We start from the raw sequence: 26262 nt of genomic DNA on the forward strand, positions 1-26262 counted from the left end.
TTTCCTCTTATTTGTGCATGCATTTGGGAATGCCTATTGGTGAGCATCAATGAATAATTAGCAAGATTTCACCTGCACATTGTAAGGAAGTCCTGGCTTGATAAAAAGAGGTGTAGACACCAGGGTTAAACTGTACGGTGATTTGATGAATTTGACTGCAGAAAAGTCTGCCTCTTGGCTGATCCCACCTTAGGCACAGAGAGGAAAGAGGGTTAGGAGAACTAAGTTAGTGTGTAGGTGTCGGGCAGCATATATGTGTTTACATGTACCAGATTCCTCCTCAAGCAGCACAGCAATATACAAGTACTTCCCAATCAAACCATTAAGGTCTTTAGGTCCATCATGTCTGGACAAAACTTCTTCTATGTTCACACAGACGTCCACCTCACCTGATGATGACAACTGAGCATACACTTACATACATTTCCACAACAACAAAAAATAAACGGGAAGAAAAAACTAGAAAATCTTACCCGCTCTCTAGTCACAGAGTTTGGAATGATAATCGGGGGAACATTTTGGCTCACATAACCAAAGCGCAAGAAGACCTCAGCAAAAGAGACCGGTGCCCCATGAAGATAGCTGAAAGCAAGGCAAGGGCCACAGTGTCAAAGGGAACAGAACAATCAAATGCAAGGGGTACCAGTGAATAAAGACGAGCCATTTCCTCACCTTGCCTTCACTTTAAAGCAGAAGTCCCGGAAGTTCCTAAGGCTGATGTAGTTCACTCCTGGCTGCACTAGGATGGAGAAACTGGGAAGAACTGAAGAAAAAAAACAAGAAGACAACCAGGACTGGTACCAATAACCTGGATAAGAATCTGAACCATAGGCATGAACTTGGACCACGTACTATAGATGTGTGACCACAGAGCATAGTCTATGAACAAGAGACCTTAAAACGTAACCATGAAATAGGCAGGTTGGCATTTTGCTGGGGTTGAGCTTGTGGTGATGCAAGTGATTGTCGACTAACACCCCCCTCGACTGATCATTGCGAGAGGTAAGCAAGTGATCCCCGCTGGCTTCCTTTCTCAACTGCTCGCCAGTTTGTTTTTCATGGTATTTTTTTGTCATTGAATGGGTTAAAATTGATTCCAGTGATTACATAGGGCAGAGGTCCCCATTACTGCTCCTTCCAGTCTGTTTTCCATGTAAGTCGATCCTGATTATTTGACTCAGGTGTGTTGGACAAGGGAAATATAGAAACCAGACTTGATATGTGACCTCAAGGACCAGAGTTGGTGACTCTTGATGTAGTTGTTTCTCTAATTTACATCCTGTTGGGAAATTCAAGCATACAGGTTCAATGCAAGAATTAAGACCCTGCTATCAAATGACTGGCCCTATATTAAAGACACCCTCAACTAATTTTCCAATATTTTTTAATTGTTTGAGCTCATCACAGGTCTGGATAAATGCAGAGCAAGTGCATCAGGATAGGCAAAAAAAGTTGCCAAACAAATTGTAATGAAATGTTGGGCGTCGAACGTGGTTGGACACATTTGCAGGTAAGCAAACACGGAAAAGCAGGTTAAGTGCGCAGACAAAACTTTTAATAAAACGTGGCAAGGGTATCAAGAAAAATACAAGGACTTAGAATCAAATAACAAAACCAAACATGATGAGGAAGACATGGGGAAAGGAGGAACGTGAAACATGGCATGAAAACGCAGAGTAACAGTGTAACGCAGACAATCTGACAAAGACTGACAAACACACATTGTTTAAATTGACAGACATGGGTTGACCAGACAATCAGAAATACCTGGTTAACAAGAGGCAGCATGCATGGGATACACCAGGATCGGGGAAAAGACAGGTGAACTAAATGGGCAATCACATGGACAGGCATAACAAAAGCATAATAAAACCAAATCCTAACCTAAGGGACGGATTCTGGACATCCCACTGAAAATGAAACAAGACATCCCCAAACACTAGGCGGGGAGGGCGCAGTGGGGCTTCGAAGCATAGTCCGGCCACTCCGGCGGTCGTCCGGTCTGGCCCATAAAGAAGCGGCGGGATGGCCGGTCCGACCCATGAGGAAGCGGCGGGATGGCCGGTCTGACCCGGTAGGAAGTGGCGGATGGCCGGTCCGACTCATAAGGAAGCGGTGGGATGGCCGGTCCGACCCTGTAGAAAGCGGCGGATGGCCGGTCTGACCCGGTAGGAAGCGGCGGATGGCCGGTCCGGCCCGTGAGGAAATGGCAGGCTGGCCGGTCGGGCGGTTGTCCGGTCGGCCTGTGAGGAAATGGCAGGCTGGCCGGTCCAGCCTGTGAGGAAGTAGCGGCGTGGCTGGTCCAACAGTCATCTGGTCCGGCCCGCGAGGAAAAAGCGGCGTGGCTGGTCCAGCGGTCATTTGGTCCGTTCCGCAAGGAAGCGGCGGGCTGGCTGGCCCAGTGGTTGTCCTGCCGCCATCTCCTGGATGCCTGATGGGTCGCCATATGCCATGTCCTGGAGGCACGATGGACCGCCGGCCACCATCTCCTGGAAAATTGGTGGGTTGCCAGCCGCATCGCCCTGGTGAAATGATGGCACCCATACTGTCTTGCCATGCGTGGCCGGATAAGTCGCTGAAAGACGTTTCGCCGACGGACGTTTGACAGAGGGACAGATCGCCGAATGGACGTTCCACCGAACGGTCAATCGGCCGAACAGAGCTTCCGCCAAGCGGAGGTTTCGCCGGCGGGCTCGCCCCGCCCCCGGATCGTGTGTGTTCAAGTTTTGCAACCTCGGCCCGCGGGCCATATAGGCCCGTTAGGATTTTTAATCCGGCCCACCGAGTATGTAAATCATATCCCTAAGGTCATCGGAGGGGTTTTTCCCCGGGAACAGTGCTTCGTGGGCGGATTTTAATGACAAATGCTGAGTTTCATTATCGAGCTCCATATATTTCCCGAGTTTGAGCACTTTAAAAATCGGCGGGGGTTCCCCCGAGCCTATCCGAGAATAGTGCACCCTGAGCGGACTGGGTTGGACGACGCCCGCTGAATTCCTGGAGCTCCAGAAATTTTTCAAATTTGAGCCCCACACACATTGGAGGGTTTTTTTCACCGAGCACAGTGCTCTGTGGGCGGACAGGGGTGACACATGCCCCGCTGGAATCCTGAGCACCATTTTTTTTTCTAAGTGTGAGCACCACATACATCGGCGGGTTTTTTTCCCCGAGCGTATCCGAAAAAACATCTATATACGACCATTCGCCAAACAGCTCAAAATGCGTTTAATGATTAAATACAAATACTAGTATTTGTATTTAATCATTAAACGCTGTTTTCGGCTGGATTTGACCGAATTTGAGAGCATTTTGGCTTTGTTCTTAAAATGGCCGACAAGCAACGACGTCGAGCTCCGTTGTCTCACAACACGCATCGGACATCTAGTCTGTATACACGAAGAATATGTGAATTTCCTTTGTCTTCTACTAGTATAAAATACAATACTAGTATTGTATAATCAAATACTAGTATTTGTATTTAATCATTAAACGCATTTTGAGCCGTTTGGCGATTATATATATATATATATATATATATATATATATATATATATATATATATATATATATATATATATATACGTTTTTTTGCCTTATCGCGACGTCATCGCGACATTTTACCGAGGAATTCACTTCCCTGGGCTCGGTTCTAATGTCCAAAGAGCTCCAGTATTTGTATTTGATCATTAAATGCTGTTTTAGGATGAAATTAACATGAGTGCTGTCATTATATGCCGTGTACTTGTATTTAGAAATATGCCCAGCGGGGGGCATTACATGCCCTTATTATTGCGGGGGGCAGGCAGTACATGTCCTTGTTGTTCCTAAATGAATGTTATCTGTAACGGCCGTATATGGCCCGCGGGCCGAGGTTGAAAAACTTGTACACACACGATCCGGGGGAGGGGCGAGCGCGCCGGCGAAACTTCCGCTCCGCGGAAGCTCCGTTCGGCCGTTCGGCCGATTGACCGTTCAGTGGAACGTCCATTCGGCGACCTGTCCCTCTGTCAAACGTCCGTCGGCGAAACGTCTTTCAGCGAATCATCCGAGCACCCTTGCCATGGGGGCATGATGGGACACAGGCCACCTCGCCCTGGGGGCATGATCTTACGCAGCCCGCCTCGCCCTGGGGGCATGATGGGATGCAGGCTGCCTCGCCCTGGGAGCATGATGGGATGCAGTCCGCCTCACCCTGGGTGCATGACGGGATGCAGGCCGCCTTGCACTGCCTTGAGCATGTGGAGCCGGCACCAGCGCTTGAGCACGAGCCGCCCGCACTGGGGCTTGAGCACAGGACATTGGCACGGGTGCTTGAGCAGCACAGTGTAACGCAGACCATCTGACAAAGACTGACAAACACACAGGGTTTAAATAGACAGACATGGGTTGACGAGACAATCAGAAACACCTGGGTAACACAAGAGGCAGCAAGCATGGGAAACACCAGGGGCGGGGAAACGACAGGTGAAGTTTTTTTTTCTTTCAAGATGGCACCATCAGACGGCAGCCGGTGGCAGTAGCTCTGTCCGCTCTTATTCGTTTTTTGAGTTTTACAGACTTTCTATCTTTGTTTTTAATAGCCTTACATTATTATATATTTGCTTGCAAAGAAGAAAGTGCTTTGCTTACTACATCTAAAATGCCTGCTTGCTACGAAGTAAATGCTTTGCTCCTTAATTAGACTAAACAAAAGAGAAGCCGAATCTACTTGGACTTCGGCTGCAAATGACCTTCAGTTGTTTTGACTATTTGTCGTCTCACTTCTGTTTTCCACCCCTCCCTTGAGAGCTGAGACATCCCTTGTAAGTAGGGTCCTTGAAGCTAATAAACAAAGAAAAGATGCGTGTGACGCCAGAACGAACCTGGGCAGAGACCTGAAAGGTTTGATTCTCCTTGCAAGAACACACAGAAGATTGTCTTGTCTTTTTAATTGTGCGTGCATTTGGGAATGATTATTGTTGAACCTATCATATTGGTCCTACGAGCCCAAGTCAATATACCGAAGGAATCCAGGAGCTGAGTCAACATCTGGGAAAGACCGTGGCCACGCCATCTAAGACCCTTTGTGGGCTGGAATTCAGCTAAGCGCCTGGATTCCCGATGGTTGAAGACTCATCCTAAAACAGTTGAAGACATCTTTGGTAAGTCCACGTGAATGTTTGCATTTGGGAGGAGTTTCCGAATGATCATGTGAAGGACCATTTGCGAAATGGATAAGATCGTGTCCGAGGGACGGCGACAGTAAAACCCTGTAAATACTAGTCCCTAACAGGTGAAGAGACAGTGTAATAGTCTATAAAACTGAAGGGCGTCGGTTTCCTGTACCTAAGCCGGTCGGTACTTAAGCTCCGAGAGTATACTCGTGTGCAATGATAACCAAAGGAAAACAAACAAAGGTGGAAGGAAAAATAAAAATAACGGGGAAATTACTGCCCTGTTTACACACCTGTTTCAAAATGGGGAGATCGAATAGCAAGGCGGCTAGAGAAGACGATCCGAAACAGCGTCTGCCGTGTAAGGATTGGAAATTTGTCGAAAATCAAAGCGCTTCGAGGGTTAAACACCTAAACTTATGGACAAACAAATATGGGTTTGCTGGCCAGCTTAATATACATAAAATAGTAGACCTGCAGGATAAAATACGCACTACGCGGAGGGGTGATCTATATAAAATGGAGAAGGATGGATATGATGATACCAATTATGTTTTTTTGATGGCAAAAATTATACGGATTGCATAAGCATTGAACAATTGATGTCAACTAGATTCCATTGCTTTAAAGCCATACAAACTGGGAGAAATTAGACTTAAAACTTAAAGACTTGCCATTGCAATTACAGGGTTTAATCAGTTAAATGTACAAGGACATCCTGAAAAAGTGGCGAATTAACATTTCTCCAAGATCCAAAACCTCTAACTAAGAAACAGATTATTATTTTACATTATTTATGGAATGTGGCTCCCATTTCAAAACAAAATGAAATTAGCTCTATTTTGCACTATACACTCAAAATCTGGCAGGCTTTTCATGGCATAAAACAAGTGCTCGTGTATGGTCAACATTGGCACTTCCAAATTATGAAATATCAACCTCTGAGTAATGCAAAATCCTTTATGTAGACGGTTTACCTAAGAATTAATAGAATGGGCAAAACTTGAACAGGATACAATATATTGACCGCTATTACAATTTTCGGAGCAGACCCATTACAACCTCTTCTATGAACGAACAGCCAAACTGATAACAGTAACAGAGGTGTATGACTTAATGCAAAACAAGGAGGTTAGAATTTATATATGTAAATATTTTATCAAAGGAAAGTTAAATGGAATGCAGCAGCAAAGTCCAAATTTGAAACTTAAGGTGTTAATGAATATATAAGATGCTCTGTGAAATGGGTGCCAGAAACCCGGGACCCAACAGCCAACAATTGCCATAGCGACGACAGCATCCTACATTGAAAGGGTCAACCCGACGGACGTTCCCTCGCCGTTCCGGTGATCTGGTGACGGGTCCCCCGAACTAGGGCAGGTTCGGAACGAGAAAGATCTTGAGTTCACCCTTTGATTTCTGTCTCCGTGAAGTGTGATAATTTGAATTAGTATTATCACTGCGGTAGTGTTGAGTCAGGGACCCCACCAAGAGTGTTGAGTCAGGGACCCCACTAAGAGTGTTGAGTCAGGGACTCCGCTTGGTGTGATCCGAAATATTGGGTGAATCACGAAGTATTGAGATCAATATCAGTAAATTTAGAATATTATTGTTGTTTAAACTATTAAGTAAGTGATTAAAATGGGTCAGAAAGCAACAAGGAAGGTGGGTTTGTTGCCGGACTGCAGAATGGAGATCGGAGGGTTGGTGATGTGGGGTATGTGCGGATGCGTAGTGTGGGGGGTTGCCTGTGTCTGCCATGATGGTTTCTGTCCCAATTTGAAGGATGTGGAAGGCTTGATGAAGGATATGGAAGGTTTGATGAACGTAAAAAGGGAATTGTTGAAGAAAAGATTTTTGGTAAGTGAATAGAAAATATTTTGGTAAGTGAATAGAAAAGAGTTTTGTAAGCATGAAGAAAAGATTATTGTAAGTGCATAGAAAGTTTGGGAAAAGCAGCTGAAGGTGTTAGAGAGAGAGAGACAGAGAGAGATTGTGACAGAGAGAGAGCGGCAGAGAGAGAGGCAGAGAGAGAAAGAGAGTGACAGAGAGCGAGACCACCGTTGTGGGAACGTCCATACCAAGTGTTCCTGACCAACCAGCAGACATGAAAATAGCCGAGAGGGGGATATGATCCACCTTTTGCACTGTAAGAAGGTTCTCTCAGTTGAAACATTTGAGGAGACAGGTGAGATAAACTTTCTGACGTAATAAAACGAAACGGCAACCACTCCAATATTGATTGGAAAGATTATTGCTCAGCGAGCAATGCCATAAACCATAGGGAACTCTTTCATATAGGTTTTATTGTCTCCATATGCAAAAAGGGTGAAAGCGTTTCCATTGAGACTAAACCTTCTTACAAAGGGTCAAAATAAACGACCAGAAAAAGAGAAACTACAATGGAAAACGGAAGGAGCCACTCAACGCGAGAGCGGCCTCTATGCAAACAAGCCATCCGTCCCACAATCATTGTTTGAAGTAATTGCCAAATTGAGCCATGGGCGGAGCCATGTCTCAACAGGGGGATGATCAGTATAGTACAACAAACAATGCATGTTCCCAGAGGTCTCCAAGCCTACTTAAAAAAATTGCAGAAACTGTCTCACCTGCTGTAGACACAACTCTCAAGGCAATGAACGACCCAATCGCGGAACAAGGCAGACAGGGACATATCCCTTCGAGGTTCTGAACATGGATTTCATTGAGCTGAACCAAGGTGGCATATACAGGTACTGTCTGGTGGGTTGAGATATGCCCATCCAAGAGAGTGGACGCCAGGGCAGTCGCAAAAGCCATATGCAAAAGGATCATTCCAAGCCATGGAATACCACGAGTCATTTGGAGTGATGGTGGTGCTCGCTTCGTGAGCCGCATGATGCAAGCTATGGGACGGCATCTTGGAATCGACCTGAGGTATCATTGTGCCTGCCGCCCCCAAAGTGCTGGACTCGTTGAAAGAACCAATTGAACAGTAACACTCAGACTGGTGGTGGAGGAGAGAGGAGAAGCGGATTCTCTCACTCAGTGGTTATGCAAAATGTTCCAAGAAAGAACTGTGATAAAGGCAAATGATCTGCCGACATCTTCTCGGTCTCCCACACAGGAGGTCCTGTCCCCAGGCGACCTGGTACTCGTCAAGGTGATAAAAAGAAAGTGCTGGTCATCTCCACGTGGGGACGGACCTCACCGTGTGATTTTGACCGCTAACTTCACCAAGTTGGCCACCACCGTCAAAGCTGATGAACGAGTGTCAGAGCTCACGACCATGATCCTGTGTGGGGGCTCGGATGTCCACCTCAAACACAAACACTGGTCAGTCTCCTCCATATTATTGATGGCTGTGTTCCCCTGGGTGGGAGCGGCAAGGAACGCCCTGCGTCTGGAGACCATTGACTGCAGGTTCCGTGCCTGTGTCGGCACGTCAGTCCGGCTGCAGTAAGGCCGCCATGGCCCAGGTGATTGTCCAGGGCCGCCTTGCCCTTGACGGAGTGGCCGCCCACCGGGGAGGTGTGTGTGCCATGGTAGGAGACTCATGCTGCACCTTCATCCCTGCCAACGCATCCTGCTCGGTCCATGATGCCCTGCAGGCTATGAGGAACATGCAGAGCGCTGTGACCGGAGATCCGGTTCTACAGCGGGGATGCTTGCCTGGTTTCTCTTGGGCTCATGGACACAGATTCTTTTGAAAGCCCTAGTACCATTTGTAACTGTCATTGCTCTCGTGCTTGTTATCCTAACCTGTTGTTTACCCTGCTTCTCAGCTTTGATAAAACGTATCATTAATGCCACAGTCGAACGTACCATGATTGTTGAAACCCAGCTAATGCTAACTCGTATACACATGCAACAATCCATATCCCAATCTGACCCTGATGTTGTGCTACTGTCTGACACTAATTAATATGTCTTTCCTATTCTGAGACACCAGATGATCCACAACTTAGCCCTGCAAATGTCTAACCATATCAGCCTAAAAGTTTGTTTACATAAACTTTGTCCTACATCGCTGTCTTAGAAATATTACCCTGTTTTCCTATATAAAGACTGACCCACTGTTCATTGGGAAGAGAGTTGCAAGGACAACAGACTGTGAGCGTGTTCGCAGCTATTTGAGCTCTCTCCCTCCATCGTGCAGTCCGGTAATAAACCTATTTCCATTAAATTGATCTTACTCTTTCTTAACCTGTTCCTGAAGTTGTATTTTCAGATCTATCAATGGGGATGTTGAGAGCACTGGGGGGGGGGGGGGGGGGGGGGCAAATTGGTAGACAAGCTTTCTTGGGTTGGCTGCTATATTGAATCATGGGAAGTCTCATGTCTCAACAAGGGGGGTGTTGAGCTGGATGCAGCACCACAATGCAACTTTTGGGTTAATTTGTTTTCTAAACATAAAACCTTTGGAAGTGATTGTTTGATCGGTGCTCCACATATATCCCCAGGGCAATACATGACCATGCCGTGGTCAATCCCCCCCCAAAATATATCCATTTCAATAGCTCTGAAAGGCTATTATCACATTTAATTACAGTGAGAATAAGTATTGTCTATTTATTGTAGATGTTTTCTTCATGAGGATTGAAATATTTCAACAAATTTTATTTGGCAGACCATACAAATTGCCATTATTCGGACCACAAAGGAAATTAGATGACGATGAATTTTTAAAGAAATGCATCCCACAGGGGGCATTTGGTTAGATCTATTATTAGGAAAGGAGGAATATCCTTAAAGTTTAATTTTGGAAAATATGTTGTCAAAATCTGTCTTTCAAATTCAATGATGATAAAAAGAGAAGAGTCACTTGCTAAGATTAAAGTCTAAGAGGGAAGTGAATAACATACGTGAATTTGAATGCTCGGAGAGTATCACACGTTTTATCAACGGCGATCAACCATACTGTTAGGTTTATCCAATGTTAAGTTTATCCTTAGGTATTTCCAAATTCAGCTTTCAATAAAAAAGGCATCTGTAGTCACATCACCATTTAATTCTTGCAAGAAAAGAATACATCCACCCGCTCGTCCGGTCAAGATTATTCTGTCGAGCGGCATTATGTCCTGCCCATTTAAGGCCTCAAATCAAAACAATTACAAGGTTATCGATTCGATCCAATTGCGTAAGCAAGAAACAAAACAATTCCATATCAAGCAAACCTAGCGTCAAACCTAGCGTCACAATTTAAAACAATATGCGAGTAATCGCGGAGGTTGATTGATAGCCATCCGCTGAATCAACAACAATTTAAGCGTCCTTCACAGATCTTCATTGCGAACTTGTATCTGGGGAAAGGGTTGAGGCGTATCTTCCAGTAATCAGTCCTCGGAGCAAGGACTCAGTGTATTGTTAAGTCATTGCGAACTTGTATCTCTAGCTGGAGCCAGCTGTCCTGGAGAGTGACCTTGGAGTAAGCGTTTGTCTTCGTTGAAAGCACATATTAAATCTAACTCTAACATAAAAGCGATCAACACATATATATATATGTATATGTATATATATATTGTTTAATATAGTTACACATTTAGGATGAGCATTACTATTCCTAATAAGCAAATATATTGATTAATATAGTAAGCATGTATATTATAAGGCTTTATATTCATTGCAAACACATTTATAATAATGATTACTCCAACACATACCAAAATTTAATTTATAATTTTTGTGAATGAAAACAATTGTTTTATTATGCTAAATTGGACTTAACTATTGGAGAAAGTGCTAACATTTGGAGAATTGGAGTAGGAGCCTATTTGAATTGCCTTCTGTTCAGGTTTAAGGAGTGGACTGTTACAATTAGATACAGTAATACCTTGACATATGAGTGCCCTGACATACGAGCGATTTGAGATACGAGTAAAATTTTGAGCAAATATTTTATCTTGAGATACGAGACAAATTTTGATGTACGAGCAGGCAGCGGACGCGAGAGGCTGCACATAAGTAATTAATGGGCACTGTCTTTCTCCCTCCAACTCCCTTGTGTAAATGTCTCTACGAAGACTGCGTTGCATTTTTTCAGTGTTTTTTCCCAGTTCGTCAGAGCAGAATGGTGCTTGCTCGCCAATACGAGAGGAGTACTACTTCAAGTTGGCAATTGGTCGCGGGTTATCCTATTGTGAGGACATTTGTGTCCATAATTTTCGGAATATTTTGAAGGGAAGACAAAAGCAAACAATACTCAATAGGTTCTTTTTAAAAACCAGCTGAAAGTCAGGTTGGAGGCGGGGCAAATAGAGCCAAACTGGGAGAAGAAAGTTTTAGTTTTTTACCTTTTTTAAAACAAAATTAGAATTAAGTTTAGTTTAAGGTTAGATTAAATGCATTTTTGAGTGTCTGTATTGTAATCCAAGTTCAGTTAATGAGATACGAGTAAAATTTCAAGCAAATATTTAATCTTGAGATACGAGAAAAATGTTGATGTACGAGCATACAGCGGACGCGATAGGCTGCTTCATGCTACTTCATGGGCACTGTCTTTCTCCCCGCAACTCCCCCGTGTAAATGTCTCTACGAGGACTTGGAATCCAACTTCAGTTAAATTTCTTTATGCTATGTTACGAGCGGCGGCCCGGTTGCGCGAGTGGTTAGCGCGTTGGCCTCACAGCTCTGGTGTCCTGGCTTCAAATCCAGGTCATGTCCATCTGTGTGGAGTTTGCATGTTCTCCCCGGGCCTGCAAGGGGTTTCATCCGGGTACTCCGGTTTCCTCCCACATTCCAAAAACATGCATGGTAGGCTGATTGGACACTCTAAATTGCCCCTAGGTATGGGTGTGAGTGTGCACGGTTGAATTGGTAGAAATTTAATTAGATTTTTATTTTTATTTAATGAAAAAGCATTGATTAGGAAAGTTTTAGAGGAAATAATGAACCGACCTTATAGATCAGGGGTCTCAAACTCAATTTACCTGGGGGCCGCTAGAGGCAGAGTCTGGGTGAGACTGGGCCGCATCAGGATTTCCACAAGAAAAGCGCTGATAGAACATTCCAACGTTATCAAACATCTTTATTTTTTAACAAAAAATAATGAATTGAATAAATTAACTTAAAGATGATTAAAAAATAAATCAATCAGTAATAATAAAAAAAAATGAGCACACAGTAGATAAACACTGGCTGGCTAAATAGAGAAAATATATTATTTTTATTCCGTTTCAAATGTCTGTATTAACAGCTCTTTAACCTTTAACTTTCTGAACTTGAATGGAACATTCTCTTGCCTACTCCTTGGTGCTAGAGACCTGGCAGCGCTTCTTCTCACATAGCTGAGTCACATTTGGCTTGAGGGAGGAAGCAGTGGAGACACTCAGTAGAGCTTGAAGATGCTCATCAGTAAGTCTGGACCTGTACTTGGACGTATTGAAGTTCAAGGTGGAGAAGGGCTTCTCACACAAATATGTGCTCCCAAAAAGGCACATGGTCTGCTTGAACATTCGGGAAAGTTCAGGGAAGCTGGGGGTCAACTCTCTCAAAATTGCCCAAGCTTGTCTGCTTCTCCACTCACCTCCCTGAACTTGGCTTTGAGTGCAGAGTTGCACTGCAGGTCAATGAGCTCCATTTGAAGCTCAGGAGGGGCATCTTGCACATCAAAGGAGAAGGGGTCCGCAAAAATTTGAAATGTGGCTTTGTGTGTCTTGAAGTCTGCAAATCTGTGATCAAATTCCTCCTGTAGCTTTGAAATGGCCTCAACATACTTCTCACCACTGAATGGTGTGCCTGCATCCACGAGATCATTGCATGGTGGGAAATGGCAAAGGTTTGTCTGAGAGAGCTGGGCTTTCCATAACCCAAGTTTAGTGCAGAATGCTCTCACGTTGTCATAGGCAGCACTGACAAGTTGCCCCTGGCCTTGTAGCTTCTTGTTCAGTACATTAAGCTCATGTGTGATGTCAACAAGAAAAGCTAAGTCCATGAGCCATTTGGGATCACTTAGCATAGGAACAGCAACCCCGTCTATCTCCATGAAGTCTTTTACTTCTGCTCTCAACTCAAAAAATCTCTTCAACATGTTTCCTCTGCTGAGCCAACATACCTCAGTGAAGTAGAGCACATCCCCATATTCTGACTCCATTTCCTCTAAAAAAGCACGGAACCTTCTGTGCTTTAAGCCCCTGGATCTGATTTGGTTGATGCATTTCACAACGACAGACATCACATTGTCAAACTTCAGGCATCTGCTGCAAAGGGCCTGCTGATGGCAGTGTAGAGCTATGGCCTCCTCCATACCCTCCTCTTCCAGTTTTTTTTAACAAGTGCTAATAGTCCATTCTTCCTCCCTGTCATTGATGGGGCTCCATCGGTTGTTATTCCAACAAAGCTCTTCCATGGCAAACCGAGCGGAGTGATCGGCTTCACGGCTTCTCCTCCGCCCAGCTGATTGGAGGAATGAATGAGTGAGTGAGCGAGGCACTGGACAGCCCGGCCGATGTCCCGCCCTCCAGAGCCGTATACCTCACCGTGATTGGTTCATTCAGCTCCGAACACAACAAGTGTCATTCATATCATTCTTGTGGGCCGCACGAACATTAATCTTTCATATTAGGACGGGGGCGCAAATTATCGTCCCGGGGGCCGCAGTTGGCCCACGGGCCCTGAGTTTGAGACCCCTGTTATAGACAATGTAATGTTAAATTATTGCAAAGGTCTACTAGACTGGTGTATTTTAATTTCAAACAACTGGTTTTAATAGGTAATGTGATATACTTTATTGAATGAATTTGAAGTTATTTATTATTATGCATTATTATAAATTATGTGGCTTAATTGCTGTAAAGGGCACAGGCTCAATATATTAATCCTATTTTTCCTATCCCTTTAGTTTACATAATTTTTGTTTGGTTGATTTCATTGTCTAAGAATCAAGACTATCTACTTGTGTTCAGTGGTGGGAAGTAAGGTAAGTAATGTATATGGAAGAAGCCAGTCTGGCTATTTGTACAAAAAAGGGTTGGATGAAACGGTGTCTTTTCTATTATGAAATGAGTAAACTACAAACCAATTTTTCCACTAACATTCCCTTTGCTAACTTTACCTGCCCTTTAACCTTACAGGGCAGGGTCTGAATCTGGGGCCGGTAAATGAGATGGTGCACCTATGTTCCAAGACAAACTGCGCCACTGATTCTGCGTTTTGATCTACGGTGGTGGTGTGGTGCAAATAAATTATGTGACTCCTGTCAAAAAGCAACAGGACTATGTGCTTTGGTTTCACTGCGCTTACTAGTATCTGTTTTTCCATCCACAGTCGAGGAGATACATTTGGCGGCTCTGAATTTTGGTGTGGCAGCTGGCCTCTCCCGACGGTGTTGAGCCTCATCTAGGGAGAGCAATCCGACTTACATTGATGCAATTTGCATCCCCATTGGCGTAACAGATGAGTATGGGTTAGCTGGGCAAGGTGCAGCAGGTTGAGAGTCTCTTTTACTTTGGGTTGCTCCAAATAAAGATATAGATAGGATAAAGAACATCCATCACAATGTCCAAAAACTTTGAAATTATACTGGTCAGGGATTTGTAGCAATGAAGGAACAGCTGGCAGCCACCAGTCTCATGGCTTTCCAGGACCGCAAAGCGGTTGATATGCTTCTTGTGGAGCAAGGGGGGGGGGGGGGGGGGGGCGTGTGTGCAATGTTTGGAGATCAATGTTACAGCTTTATTCCTAACGACACCTCACCCGGTGGGTCTCTAGCCAGAGCCGATGAAGGCCTGCAGACCCTGAACCAGAATATGAATAGGCATTCTGGAGTGGAATTGTCCGCCTGTACAGACTGGTGGGATAAGACCTTCGGCAAGTATAAAGATTTGGTCTTCTCTGTGGGGATTCCAATGGCTGTTTTTGCTACTACTTTGACATTTTGTGAGTGTTGTGTTATCCCTTGCCTTTGTTAAGTTGACTTAGAAATTGCGCCTACAAATTCCAAATCGCAAGAATTGTATCCACTTATTACACAGCCTACTGGTGAGAGCATTTATGTCTGTGCCCATGATCAATATGAAAGTGAATTGGGGCGAGATTGATTTTGTTCTTCCTTTTCCAGACCTGACCTGCAAGTAACGGGATTCGGGTAAAGAGCAGACCCGCATACATTTGCTTGCAACGAAGAATACGCTTTGCTTAACTATTGCTTTGCTCATCATTATTAGTATCATACTTGCTTGCAATGAAGTAAATGCTTTGCTCCCAATAACCTTAGCAAGTTTGAATAAGGAGGAACCAGAACGGACAGGATTCCTAAATTTTGCCTTTTGCTAATAGACTTTACTGCTGGGAATCTAAACACGGCGGATCCATACAGTAGGCTGACAATGGGAAGAGGTGGAGGAGGCGCCCAACTCCAGCATGTGGCGTGCCAAGCCACTGTCCCAAGACAAAGAGGGGCGACTTTCCTGACCTGGGGTCCTTCCAGCGAATGCTGCACTGATCATCGGCGTGTGATCGGCGAAAAGGGACCGGGGGACCCCAGATGCCGGCCTTACAGAGGCATAATAATCCTCTGGATGGCGATAAAATGGAAACATCGCTCCTGCCATATTCGTCGGGACCGACCTGCACCAGAAGTCCAAAAGAACTGAACTGTGCTGTGTGATGTGTTCGAATGTTGGAAGTGCACTATTGTGTTTTTAGTTAAAAACTACAAAAGGAGGGAATATTGTGGAATCAGAGCTAATTAATCAAGTATGCATAGGCCTGTGTACAGTCACCAGAGTCAGGCTGACCTGTGAGAGGACGTTCTAGAACGGTATCTTTCTTCCAAAATGATGACGGTAAAGAGTAGATTTTTCTTGATAACGGTCTATAAAAGACACGAGGTTGGCAAATAAAGATTTGGGTCTCGCTCTGCCTAACCAGAACCTGCCTGAGCGTGCAGTCCGTTCAAACCTCAATAGTAATAGCCGGCTAGTGGTAGTTCCCAGGGCCTTGCAGAACGCTTCCCAGACTCAAGAGATAAACTGGGGGCCCCTGTCTGACATGAGGTCAAACGGCCATGAGTCAGGAAAACGTGGGTTACCAATAGGTTGGCACTTTCCAGGGCTGATGGTAACTTAAAGAGCACAATGAAATGTGCAACTTTTGATAAGCGATCGACCACCGTCGGAATGACATTTCGTCCCTTAGAGCAAGGAAGACCAGTGACAAAATCCAGCGCAATGTGGCTGGGCAAGGGGTGAAGTAATCCCGCTGGAGCCTGATGCACACACTTGGCCCGGGCGCAAACTGAACAGGCAGAGACATAGTCCAATACGTCCTTGCGAATGCCCGGCCAACAAAAATGCTGAGATAACAGGAATATTGTTCGAGAAACACCTGGGTGGCAGGCAAATTTGGATGAGTGGCCCCATTTTAGCACTTCTGGCACAAACAGCTTCCCAATGAGGCAGTCCAAAAACACAGCAACTCCTCTAGTATGGTGGAATATTGAGGCACCTGTTAGTCTAGATAACACCTACTGTAGCAGATAGCAACATGTGTTCATGAGACAGGGTCAGGCTGACCTTAAAGATACTAGACGCTGCCAAAGGATGGTAGATGTCCTTCACGGTCTCACTATACTGTGCCTAGACGTCAGACGCGATTGCGAAGGGCGGCGGATGTCCTTCACTGTACTGCTTAAAAGATGCTGAGATGTTCAATAAAGTGGGTATTTGTTTCTGTCTCACTGCTGTCCAAGTGTGCACTCTGTTCGGGCTTCAATAATTGGCGTCAGGGAATCAGGAACCGAAGTGGAAGGCATCAAAGGCTGGCTGCTCGGGCGGACACCGAATTGCAAAATCAACGGCCGTAAAAGAGGTAAGAGTTCTTACCATCTGATTTGCAATACGGTGTTTGTGTGAGTGGCTGGCGCCAATGCCGTGGTTCTAAAAACCTCCCAGGCTAAAGGACCTGTGTTTTCAAAAAGATAGGAGACGAGACTCCACTCGCACGAACACGAAAAGTCTTCATGTGTTTTATATAATAAAGGACTCGAGTCAAAGCTGTTAAACAGCTGACTGGAATTTCATTGGAAGGAAGGAAGAAAGAAAGAGGGAAGTTTACCCGCGGCCATTATTCCGAGCTGTTTGTCTCGTGGAAGAAACTCAAGTGCTTTTGGTCTGGAAGCTAATACAAGTGTGAACTGGTTGGATGAAGCCAGCGGCCGCAAGTTAATTTTAATGTCTGCTTGAACGTTATTTCAGCTTTAGCAGGACAGCGGAGTGTACAGTGGGGCAAATAAGTATTTAGTCAACCAATTGTGCAAGTTATCCTATTTGAAAAGATTAGAGGCCTGTAATTGTCAACATGGGTAAACCTCAACCATGAGAGACAGAATGTGGGAAAAAAAACAGAAAATCATTTTATTTTTATTTTTAAAGAATGTATTTGCAAATCAGTATTTGGTCAATACCAAAAGTTCATCTCAATACTTTATGTACCCTTTGTTGGCAATAACGGAGGCCAAACGTTTTCTGTAACTCTTCATAAGCTTTTCACATACTGTTGCTGGTATTTTGGCCCATTCCTGCATGCAGATCTCCTCTAGAGCAGTGATGTTTTGGGGCTGTCGTTGGGCAACACGGACTTTCAACTCCCCCCACAGATTTTCTATGGGGTTGAGATCTGGAGACTGGCTGGGCCACCCCAGGACCTTGAAATGCTTCTTACGAAGCCACTCCTTTGTTGCCCTGGCTGTGTGTTTAGATCATTGTCATGCTGAAAGACCCAGCCACGTCTCATCTTCAATGTCCTTGCTGATGGAAGGAGATTTTCACTCAAAATCTCTCGATACATGGCCCCATTCATTCTTTCCTTTATACAGATCAGTTGCCCTGGGCCCTTTGCAGAAAAACAGTCCCAAAGCATGATGTTTCAACCCCATGCTTCACAGTGGGTATGGTAATCTTTGGATGCAATTCAGTATTCTTTCTCCTCCAAACACGAGAACCTGTTTCTACCAAAAAGTTCTATTTTGGTTTCATCTGACCATAACACATTCTCCCAGTCCTCTTCCAGGGGAGTCATCACAGCCTTTGTTGACTGGTCTAGGCAAAACCACCTCTACATCAACACCAGTAAGACAAAGGAAATGGTCATCGATTTTCGGAGGAATCCTCAACAGACCACTCAGGTGAACATCCAGGGTATAGACATTGAAATTGTGGAGAATTTTAAGTACCTGGGTGTTCACCTCAACAACAAACTAGACTGGTCCAAACAGTGAGTGACCCAGTCTATTTATCATAGATGTTTTTTTAAAATGGGTCGAAAGTTCCGGCAAATTTAATTGGGTAGACCATACAAATTACCATTGATCACAACGCAATGGGAATTAGATGACAAGGCAAATAAAACAAAAGTAATGGTCTCCAACCATGAATTGGACACAGTAAACTTGCTCCATTAAAAGGTTACAATCGAGTTAATAATATAAAGAATTGATTGCTGAATGACTTAAGAGATGCATAGTTAATAACTAACCTAATACATACATTTGCGGATTTAACAAGTCAAATGTTTAGAAACTGGTATAATTGTTTCAATCAGATAAGGTAAATATTTAGACTTGAAAAATAATGTAAGAGTTTTCGAGCCTGTGTAAAGTGCGAAAATATAGTCAACTAATTTGCTTACTCAATTCCAATAGATAGGAATAAATGGGATCTGACATTGGGATACTTTGACAAAAGCTTGAGTCGATTATCAAAATTATTATGAATTAATATTAATATAGTAAGCACTAATACATTTGAATGTAGGATTTATTTGGACGAAAAAGGGAAAATGTTTTAATGGAATTAGAGCCTTGGTTTCTCATCCCACAACGCTGTACCAGGAAAATTGAGTTTTTGCCTGGATCATAAATGGCCAGATTTTGGCTTGGGTGGATGATTTGCTGTAGATTTTAAAAGGCAAATTGAATTTAATTCACTACCCACAAGGGGTCATTTGGTCAGAACTATTTATTGGGAAAAGAGGATGAATATCCTTAAAGTGTAATTTGGAAAATGTGTTGACAAAATCAGTCTTGCAAATTTAATGGTAATCTAAAGAGAAGAGTCATTTGCTAAAATTTAAAAATCTAGAAGAAAAATGAATAATTTGTGTGAATTTGAATGTTTGGAGAGTATGCCACAAGTTTCATCAATACCATGGAAGATCACCCATAGCAAAATGTAATTCATAAATCACCAGAGAGGAAATAATTTTTGTGAACGTAACCCTAACCCTAACCCTTTTGAACCAGAACTAACTTTGGATTCAGTATGCTTTTGTTAACACTTACATTTATGCAAATTGATTTGAATGCATGGAAGTAAATTGCCCTGGCAATTAATGTCTGAAATTAACTGTAAATTGTTTTTGTAATTGTTTTCATCTTTTGATGTTGAAGTTGATAATTGAGAGAAATTTAACTAGATTCTTATTTTTAACTATTGGAACAACATTGATTAAGAAAAGTTTAAAGGAGATGATAAACAAACTACAAAGACAATGTAAAGTTAAATTCTTTCAAAAAGCTACTAGAGTGGGATATTTTTATTGCAAACAACTGGTTGAATGTGTAATGCGATGCTTGTTATTGAATGTATTAAGAATCCTTGATTAGTATGCAAGTTACGTGGTTTAATTGATGTAAGGGCGCAGTTATATAGCCAGGCTTAAAATATTAATCCTTGCGAACATCGGGAGTGTTGGTTCAATTCTATTAAGAAATATAAATGTATTCATTTGTTTCTGAATGTTAAATTACGTGAATATAACATGTTCACTGGTGAGAGGTAGTGAATTTGCACACGGGCAAAGCCAGTCTGGCTATTTATTGCAGCAGCCACCAGTCTCATGGCTTTCCAGGACAAAGCGGTTGAAATGCTTCTGGCGGAGCAAGGGGGCGTGTGTGCAATGTTAGGAGATCAATGTTGCACCTTTATTCCCAACGACACATCACCCGATGGGTCCCTAACCAGAGCCGATGATGGCCTGCAGACCCTGAACCAAAAAATGAGGAGGCATTCTGGAGTGGAATTGTCTGCCTGGACAGACTGGTGGGATAAGACCTTTGGCAAGTGTGAAGAATTGGCCTTCTCTGTGGTGATCTCAATGGCTGTTTTTGCTACTACTTTGACATTGTGTGGGCATTGTCTTATCCCCTGCTTACGTTCTTTGTTAAGTTGACTTATAACCATGGCAAATGCGCCTACAAATTCCAGATTGCAAGAATTGTATCAACTTATTACACGGCCTACTGTTGACGGCATGTGAATTGGACAAGATTGATTTTGTTCTTCGTTTTTAAGACCTGACCTGCAAGAAAGGGGGATTCGGGTAAATAGCAGACCTGCACATTCCCTCCCGAGTGTAATTATATTTGTCATAAAAATGTGTTATAAAATACATAGGCATAAGGGTATTAGATTGTATGCAAATTCATGATAAAAGGGGGGTATGTCAAGATTTTATTTTATATTATTATACATTTGCTTGCAACGAAGAATACACTTTTGCTTAACTATTGATATTGCATTGCTCATCATTTTTAGTATCATACCTACTTGCAACGAAGTAAATGCTTTACTCCTGATAGCCTTAGTAGGTATAAACAAAGAGGTGCAAGAACACCTGACTTTTCTAATAAACTTTACTCCTGGAAGTCTAAACAAAGAGGATCCATCTGGGAGGCTGACGATGGGAAGAGGTGTAGCGAGCGCCCAACTTCAAAATGTGGCGTGACGAGCCACTATCTCAGGACGACGAGGGACGACTTTCCTATCCTGGGGTTGCCTCAGCGGACACTGTGCTGATCATCTGGATGCCGTTCTAACAGAGGCACAATAATCCTGTGGGCGGTAATAAAAGAAAACAACGGGACTTGCATTGAAAGTCCAAGGAACTGAACTGATCTGAACTGTGGCCTGCCACATTTTGTTTGTATTTAGAAACTACAAAAGGGGGGAATATTGTGGAATATTGAGGTGCCTGTTAGTCTAAATAACACCTACTGTAGCAGATAGCAACATGTCTTCATGAGCTAGAGTCAAGCTGACCTTTAAGATACTAGACGGTGCCGAGGTGATGACAAAGGACTGCAGATGTTCTTAACGGTCTCACTATACTGTGCCTCAACGTCAGACGCGATAGCGAAGGGCGGCGGATGTCCTTCACTATACTGCTTAAAAGATGTTGCGATGTTCAATGAAGTGGGTCTTTGTTCCTGTCTCACTGCTGTCCAAGTGTGCATTCTTTTCTAGCTTCAATACTAGCACCCTTTGAACAAGCTGTTCGACCTCCCATCTCAATGCGCCCTTAATCAGGTTTCCTGGGAGAATTGGCTATTCAGAAGCCCCATCATCCACTAGTTTATGGAGCCTTGACAGGGCATCGGGCTTCGCGTTCTTTGAGCCTGGGCGGTATGTGATTGTGAAGTCAAATTGTGTTAGGAACATAGCCCAGCGAGCCTGGCGTGGGTTGAGGCGCTTGGCGGCCCAAAGGTATTCCAGGTTCTTGTGGTCAGTGAGGATCTGGAATGGTGCTTCCGCCCGCTCCAACCTGTGCCTCCACTCCTCCAGCTCCTCGGATGACAGCTAACAGTTCTCAGTCACCGATGTCATAATTTCCCTCTGCTGAGCTGAGGCGGCGGGAGTAAAATGCACAGGGGGAGTTCACGGCCTGATGAAGCTAACAGAACCACATACTCCTGGAGTACCCCCCAAAAGACTGCCTGGAGGACATGGTCGAACACCTTTGCCAAGTCCACAAAGCACATGAAGACTGATTTGACGAACTCCCATGACACCCCAAGGACCCTGCTGAGGGTGTAGAGCTGATCCACTGTTCACGGCCTGATGAAGCTAACAGAACCACATACTCCTGGAGTACCCGCCAAAAGACTGCCTGGAAGACATGGTCGAACACCTTTGCCAAGTCCACAAAGCACATGAAGACGAACTCCCATGACACTCCAAGGACCCTGCTGAGGGTGTAGAGCTGATCCACTGTTCCAGTATCCCAGAATAGACCTTCCCGGGGAGGTTGGGGAGTGTGATTCCTCGTTAATTGGAACACACCCTGCGGTCTTCCTTTTTAAAAAAGGGGAAGCACCACCCTCACTTAAACCTACCACAAGAGAGCAGCAAGTTAACATATTTTTGGTCAGGCATAGTCATCGTTAATCCTTGCAAATGCACAAAGCTTGAGTTTATATACTATAGAAATTCAATAAGCCGTTTCTGGCTACCATAAAAAAATTCAACATTCTATGATGCACGGTTTGGACAAACGTAGCGTGAGAATGTTAACATAAAAATCCACCCATCCATAAATCACGCTTTATCAATTATATAATCCTTACAAAGTGTGATTTATGGAAGGTTGTGTGGGTGGGTGCGCGTGTGTGAACCTGAAAACTCGCTGGCGGAAATTCTTCCGAAAATGACTTTTGGAAATAACGTGAAAGGGCGTGTGCACGGTCAATTGGTCTCCATCTTTTGGTCGCCGGTCTTTTGGTCGCGGTCTTTTGGTCGCCCCGACCGCGACAACGGGCGACCAAAAGACCGGCGACAAAACAAGGTAAAACAACACGGTCTACGCATCAATAAAAGCCAACAATGGCCCTGAGCAGTTTAACTGAGCCGACGTGTGAGTGTATAAGAGTTTGTATGTACATGCGTTGTCCCTTTAAGAAGCTACGTCAGTCAGGGTCTTAACAAGTTCTCCAACAAAAAACAATAAAAGTCCGGGAAATTTAGAGCTTTTCTTTAGCCTAATAATTACTAGGGCATTAAGTATGACTAAATAGTAATTCGCAGTTTGTATTTAGGGAATTTGAGCAATGATTTAAATGGTAATTATCACTTACCTTCTGGGCGACCAAAAGACAGGCGACCAAAAGATCGGCGACCAAAAGACCGGCGACCAAAAGACCGGCGACCAAAAGATCCACGACCAAAAGACCGGCGACCAAAAGATCGGCGACCAAAAGACCGGCGACCGTACAACTAAATTGGGTTAGCGGCCAGCACCATCATGTTTCGCCGAGTCTTCCTGTCACGAAAGGAAAAAAAAGTGTTTCGGGGAGCACCTGGAAACTCGCTGGCGGAAATTCTTCCGAAAATGATGTTTGTGAATGACATGGAAAGGCAGCCTATCTTACAACCAATCGGGCACGCGGTGCGTTTAGGGATATCATGTAAAAACAATGATTCATACATAAACCCGGATTTCAGTCTTAACAAATAAACGATTGAGTTTACAGAAGAAGAAATTAATTGACTCGTCTATTAGGATTCGACTGACGTTTCTGGCCAATTTCAACTCTCTACGATGCAGTGTGGACAAACGTAGCGAGAGAATCATAACATAACCACACACACATCCATAAATCACAGTTTATAAGGATTATATCAGATGCACAACATCTGTGTGGAATTTACATGTTCTCCCCGGACCTGTGTGGGTTTTCTCCAGGTACTCCGATTCCCTCCCACATTCCAAAACAAAACATGCATGGTAGGCTGATTGGAGAGTCTAAATTGCCCCTAGTTATGAGTGTGAGCATGAATTGTTGTCCGTCTCCTCGTGCCCTGTGATCGGCAGGCCACCGATTCAGGGTGTCCACTGGGATAGGCTCCAGCACCCCGCGTGACCCTAGTGAGGATAAAGTGGTTCAGAAAATGAATGAATGAATAAAAAGTATAATTCACCATGCTGCCTAACAAGTACGATGTACTCCAGCACAAAGCAAACCAAAGGACAGGATCTAAAAAATTGATTCCCCAAAAAGAACAACTACTATGTGAACTTCTAATTTTTACATGGACGGATGATAAACCTGCCGGTCCTATTTTTTTCTTTGGGAAATCCCAACCCACTTACTCTAAGCGATGAAAGATTATCCACAAACAACACCCCCGACCCCATCTGGAAATCACTGCCATTGGACTGCGATTTACCATATTCCTTAATCTCAAAGTGTGTCGTGGCTTTTGTGCTGAAGGGATCCAAGTATGAGGCTTCAATGGACCAGATTCCTAACCTAAAATGACATCAGACTCTTAATTATTAAAGAGTGTGAGACCTAATAAGATTCTGATTCTGGCTCCCGGATAAGTACTTGGGTCTGAGGGGGATTTTAAAGGGCTTCTGCAAGGACAGGATCCCGTTGTTCAGGTCTAACATCTCCCGCACATCTACAGTCAGATGGTCAGGATCCTGTTGAGTAGACCATAACAAGAACAAAAACAACACAGTCAAATCATTCAGTCAGGAAGTGAATGTATGGGAAAAATATTTTAAAAAGTGAATATGTAAATTTGTAAATTATGTAATATATTCAAAATATACATTCTCATCAATTTGTAGGCACGTATAGCTTCACGCTCGGTGATCAAAAGTGTTTACTCCTAAGGATCCTTGGTTTGTGTAGCCTGGTCACAGTAATTTGTGACCATAGTACAGGGTTGGGCAAACTTTTCGGCCCGGGAGCCACATTGACTTTAAAAATTTGACAGGCAGGCCGGGTCAGCACAAGATACGATACAGACGCTCCCCTACTTACGAACAAGTTAGGTTCCGAGCGATTGTTCATAAGTTGAATTTGTTTGTAAGTTGATTCAGTGCTATATTTTGTATTATAATATATGTTTAAGGCCTATATAAGTATATTGAAGGTTTATATAAGTGCATTTGTATGTTTAAGGCTTGTATAAGTAACCTGCATTGGTTTGTACGCCAATCTTCCCGTAAAGAAACCAGGGGGAGGATGGATGATATTCCAAGATCTAGCCAAGTCAATAGAGCAGTGAAGTCCCGTGCTCCCAACGTCCCAGACCCCTACACACTGCTGAACGAACTGAAACCATCACAGAAATACTTCACCGTCATTGATCTAAGTAATGCGTTTTTCTCAATACCACTGGATGCCACAGCACAAGGATGGTTCGGCTTCACCTTTGGCAACAGAAAGTCCACTTACACCAGATTGCCACAAGGATTCTGCGACAGCCCAACCATATTCTCCACAGAGATCCAGAGATGCATGAGTTACCATCCACATCAAGAGTCCACACAAGTCCTCATCTCTGTGGACGACAACCTAATTGCAAGCCCAACAGCAGAAGAAAACCGTAAACGGTCCTTTAGAGTGTTCCAACACCTGGAAAAGACGGGGAACAAGGCCTTGTTATCCAAGCTTCAATTTTGCCAGATTGAAGTCACATTTCTGGGACATCTCTTGTCACAAAAAGGTTGAAGGCTACCAGACAACAGGAAGAAGGCCGTCAGAGATGCACCCAGACCCAAGACCAAGAAGCAAGTCATGGCTTTCCTCGGGTTAGCCAACTACTGTCGAGGATGGATCCTTCACGTCGCACAAATAACCCAGCCACTAATGGACCTGATAAGTGACAAAGACCTTAATCTGTCAGATCACGTAGAATGGACTCCACCTGCTGAAGAAGCTTTCAACACCGTGAAACAGGCCATACTAGACTAATACATCATGGGCCTGCCAGACTATGGGAGGAGCCATGTCTCAACAGGAGGGATGATCAGTATAGTACAACAAACAATGCATGTTCCCAGAGGTCTCCAAACCTACTTTAAAACTTTTTGCAGAAACTGTATCACCTGCTGTAGATACATCTCTCAAGGCAATGAACGACCCAAGCGCGGAACAAGGCAAACAGGGATATATCCCTTTGAGGTTCTGAACATGGATTTCCTTGAACTGAACCAAAGTGGCACATACAAGTACTGTCTTGTGATCATTGACACACTTACCAACTGGGTTGAGATATGCCCATGCAAGAAAGCTGACGCCATTGCAGTCGCAAAAGCCATATGCAAAAGGATCATTCTAAGCCAGGGTTGGGTAAAATTTTCGGCCCGGGGGCCACATTGACTTTAAAAATTTGACAGGCGGGCCGGGTCAGCACAAGATACGATACAGACGCTCCCCTACTTACGAATGAGTTAGGTTCCCAGCGATTGTTCATAAGTTGAATTTGTTCGTAAGTTGATTCAGTGCTATATTTTGTATTATAATATATGTTTAAGGCCTATATAAGTATATTGAAGGTTTATATAAGTGCATTTGTATGTTTAAGGCTTGTATAAGTAACCTGCATTGGTTTGTACCGAA

At 43.9% G+C, this 26262-nt stretch overlaps 1 protein-coding gene across 11 annotated transcripts in view; it reads right to left on the bottom strand.

The window, feature by feature from the left end:
• Window positions 1-26262, bottom strand: part of c5 (complement component 5) — a 182521-nt gene that overhangs the window by 126306 nt on the left and 29953 nt on the right. For 8 of the 11 annotated variants that reach the window (XR_013300197.1, XM_077599914.1, XM_077599921.1 and 5 more), the window contains 6 exons: window positions 24235-24332; window positions 24074-24156; window positions 673-763; window positions 474-582; window positions 270-402; window positions 73-188 (listed from right to left, as the gene is read on the bottom strand). Coding sequence is in view for 10 of the 11 variants with exons in the window: in XM_077599914.1 (XP_077456040.1) it covers window positions 73-188; window positions 270-402; window positions 474-582; window positions 673-763; window positions 24074-24156; window positions 24235-24332 (630 nt within the window). In the remaining variant the exon portion in view is untranslated. Of the gene's footprint in view, window positions 1-72; window positions 189-269; window positions 403-473; window positions 583-672; window positions 764-1884; window positions 1922-24073; window positions 24157-24234; window positions 24333-24834; window positions 24973-25095; window positions 25251-26262 lie in introns of those variants that run through there. The other 3 variants (XM_077599918.1, XM_077599924.1, XM_077599916.1) reach the window with 3 other exon arrangements.

Source organism: Stigmatopora argus, chromosome 5 (assembly GCF_051989625.1).
Source record: "Stigmatopora argus isolate UIUO_Sarg chromosome 5, RoL_Sarg_1.0, whole genome shotgun sequence".
NCBI lineage: Eukaryota > Metazoa > Chordata > Actinopteri > Syngnathiformes > Syngnathidae > Stigmatopora > Stigmatopora argus.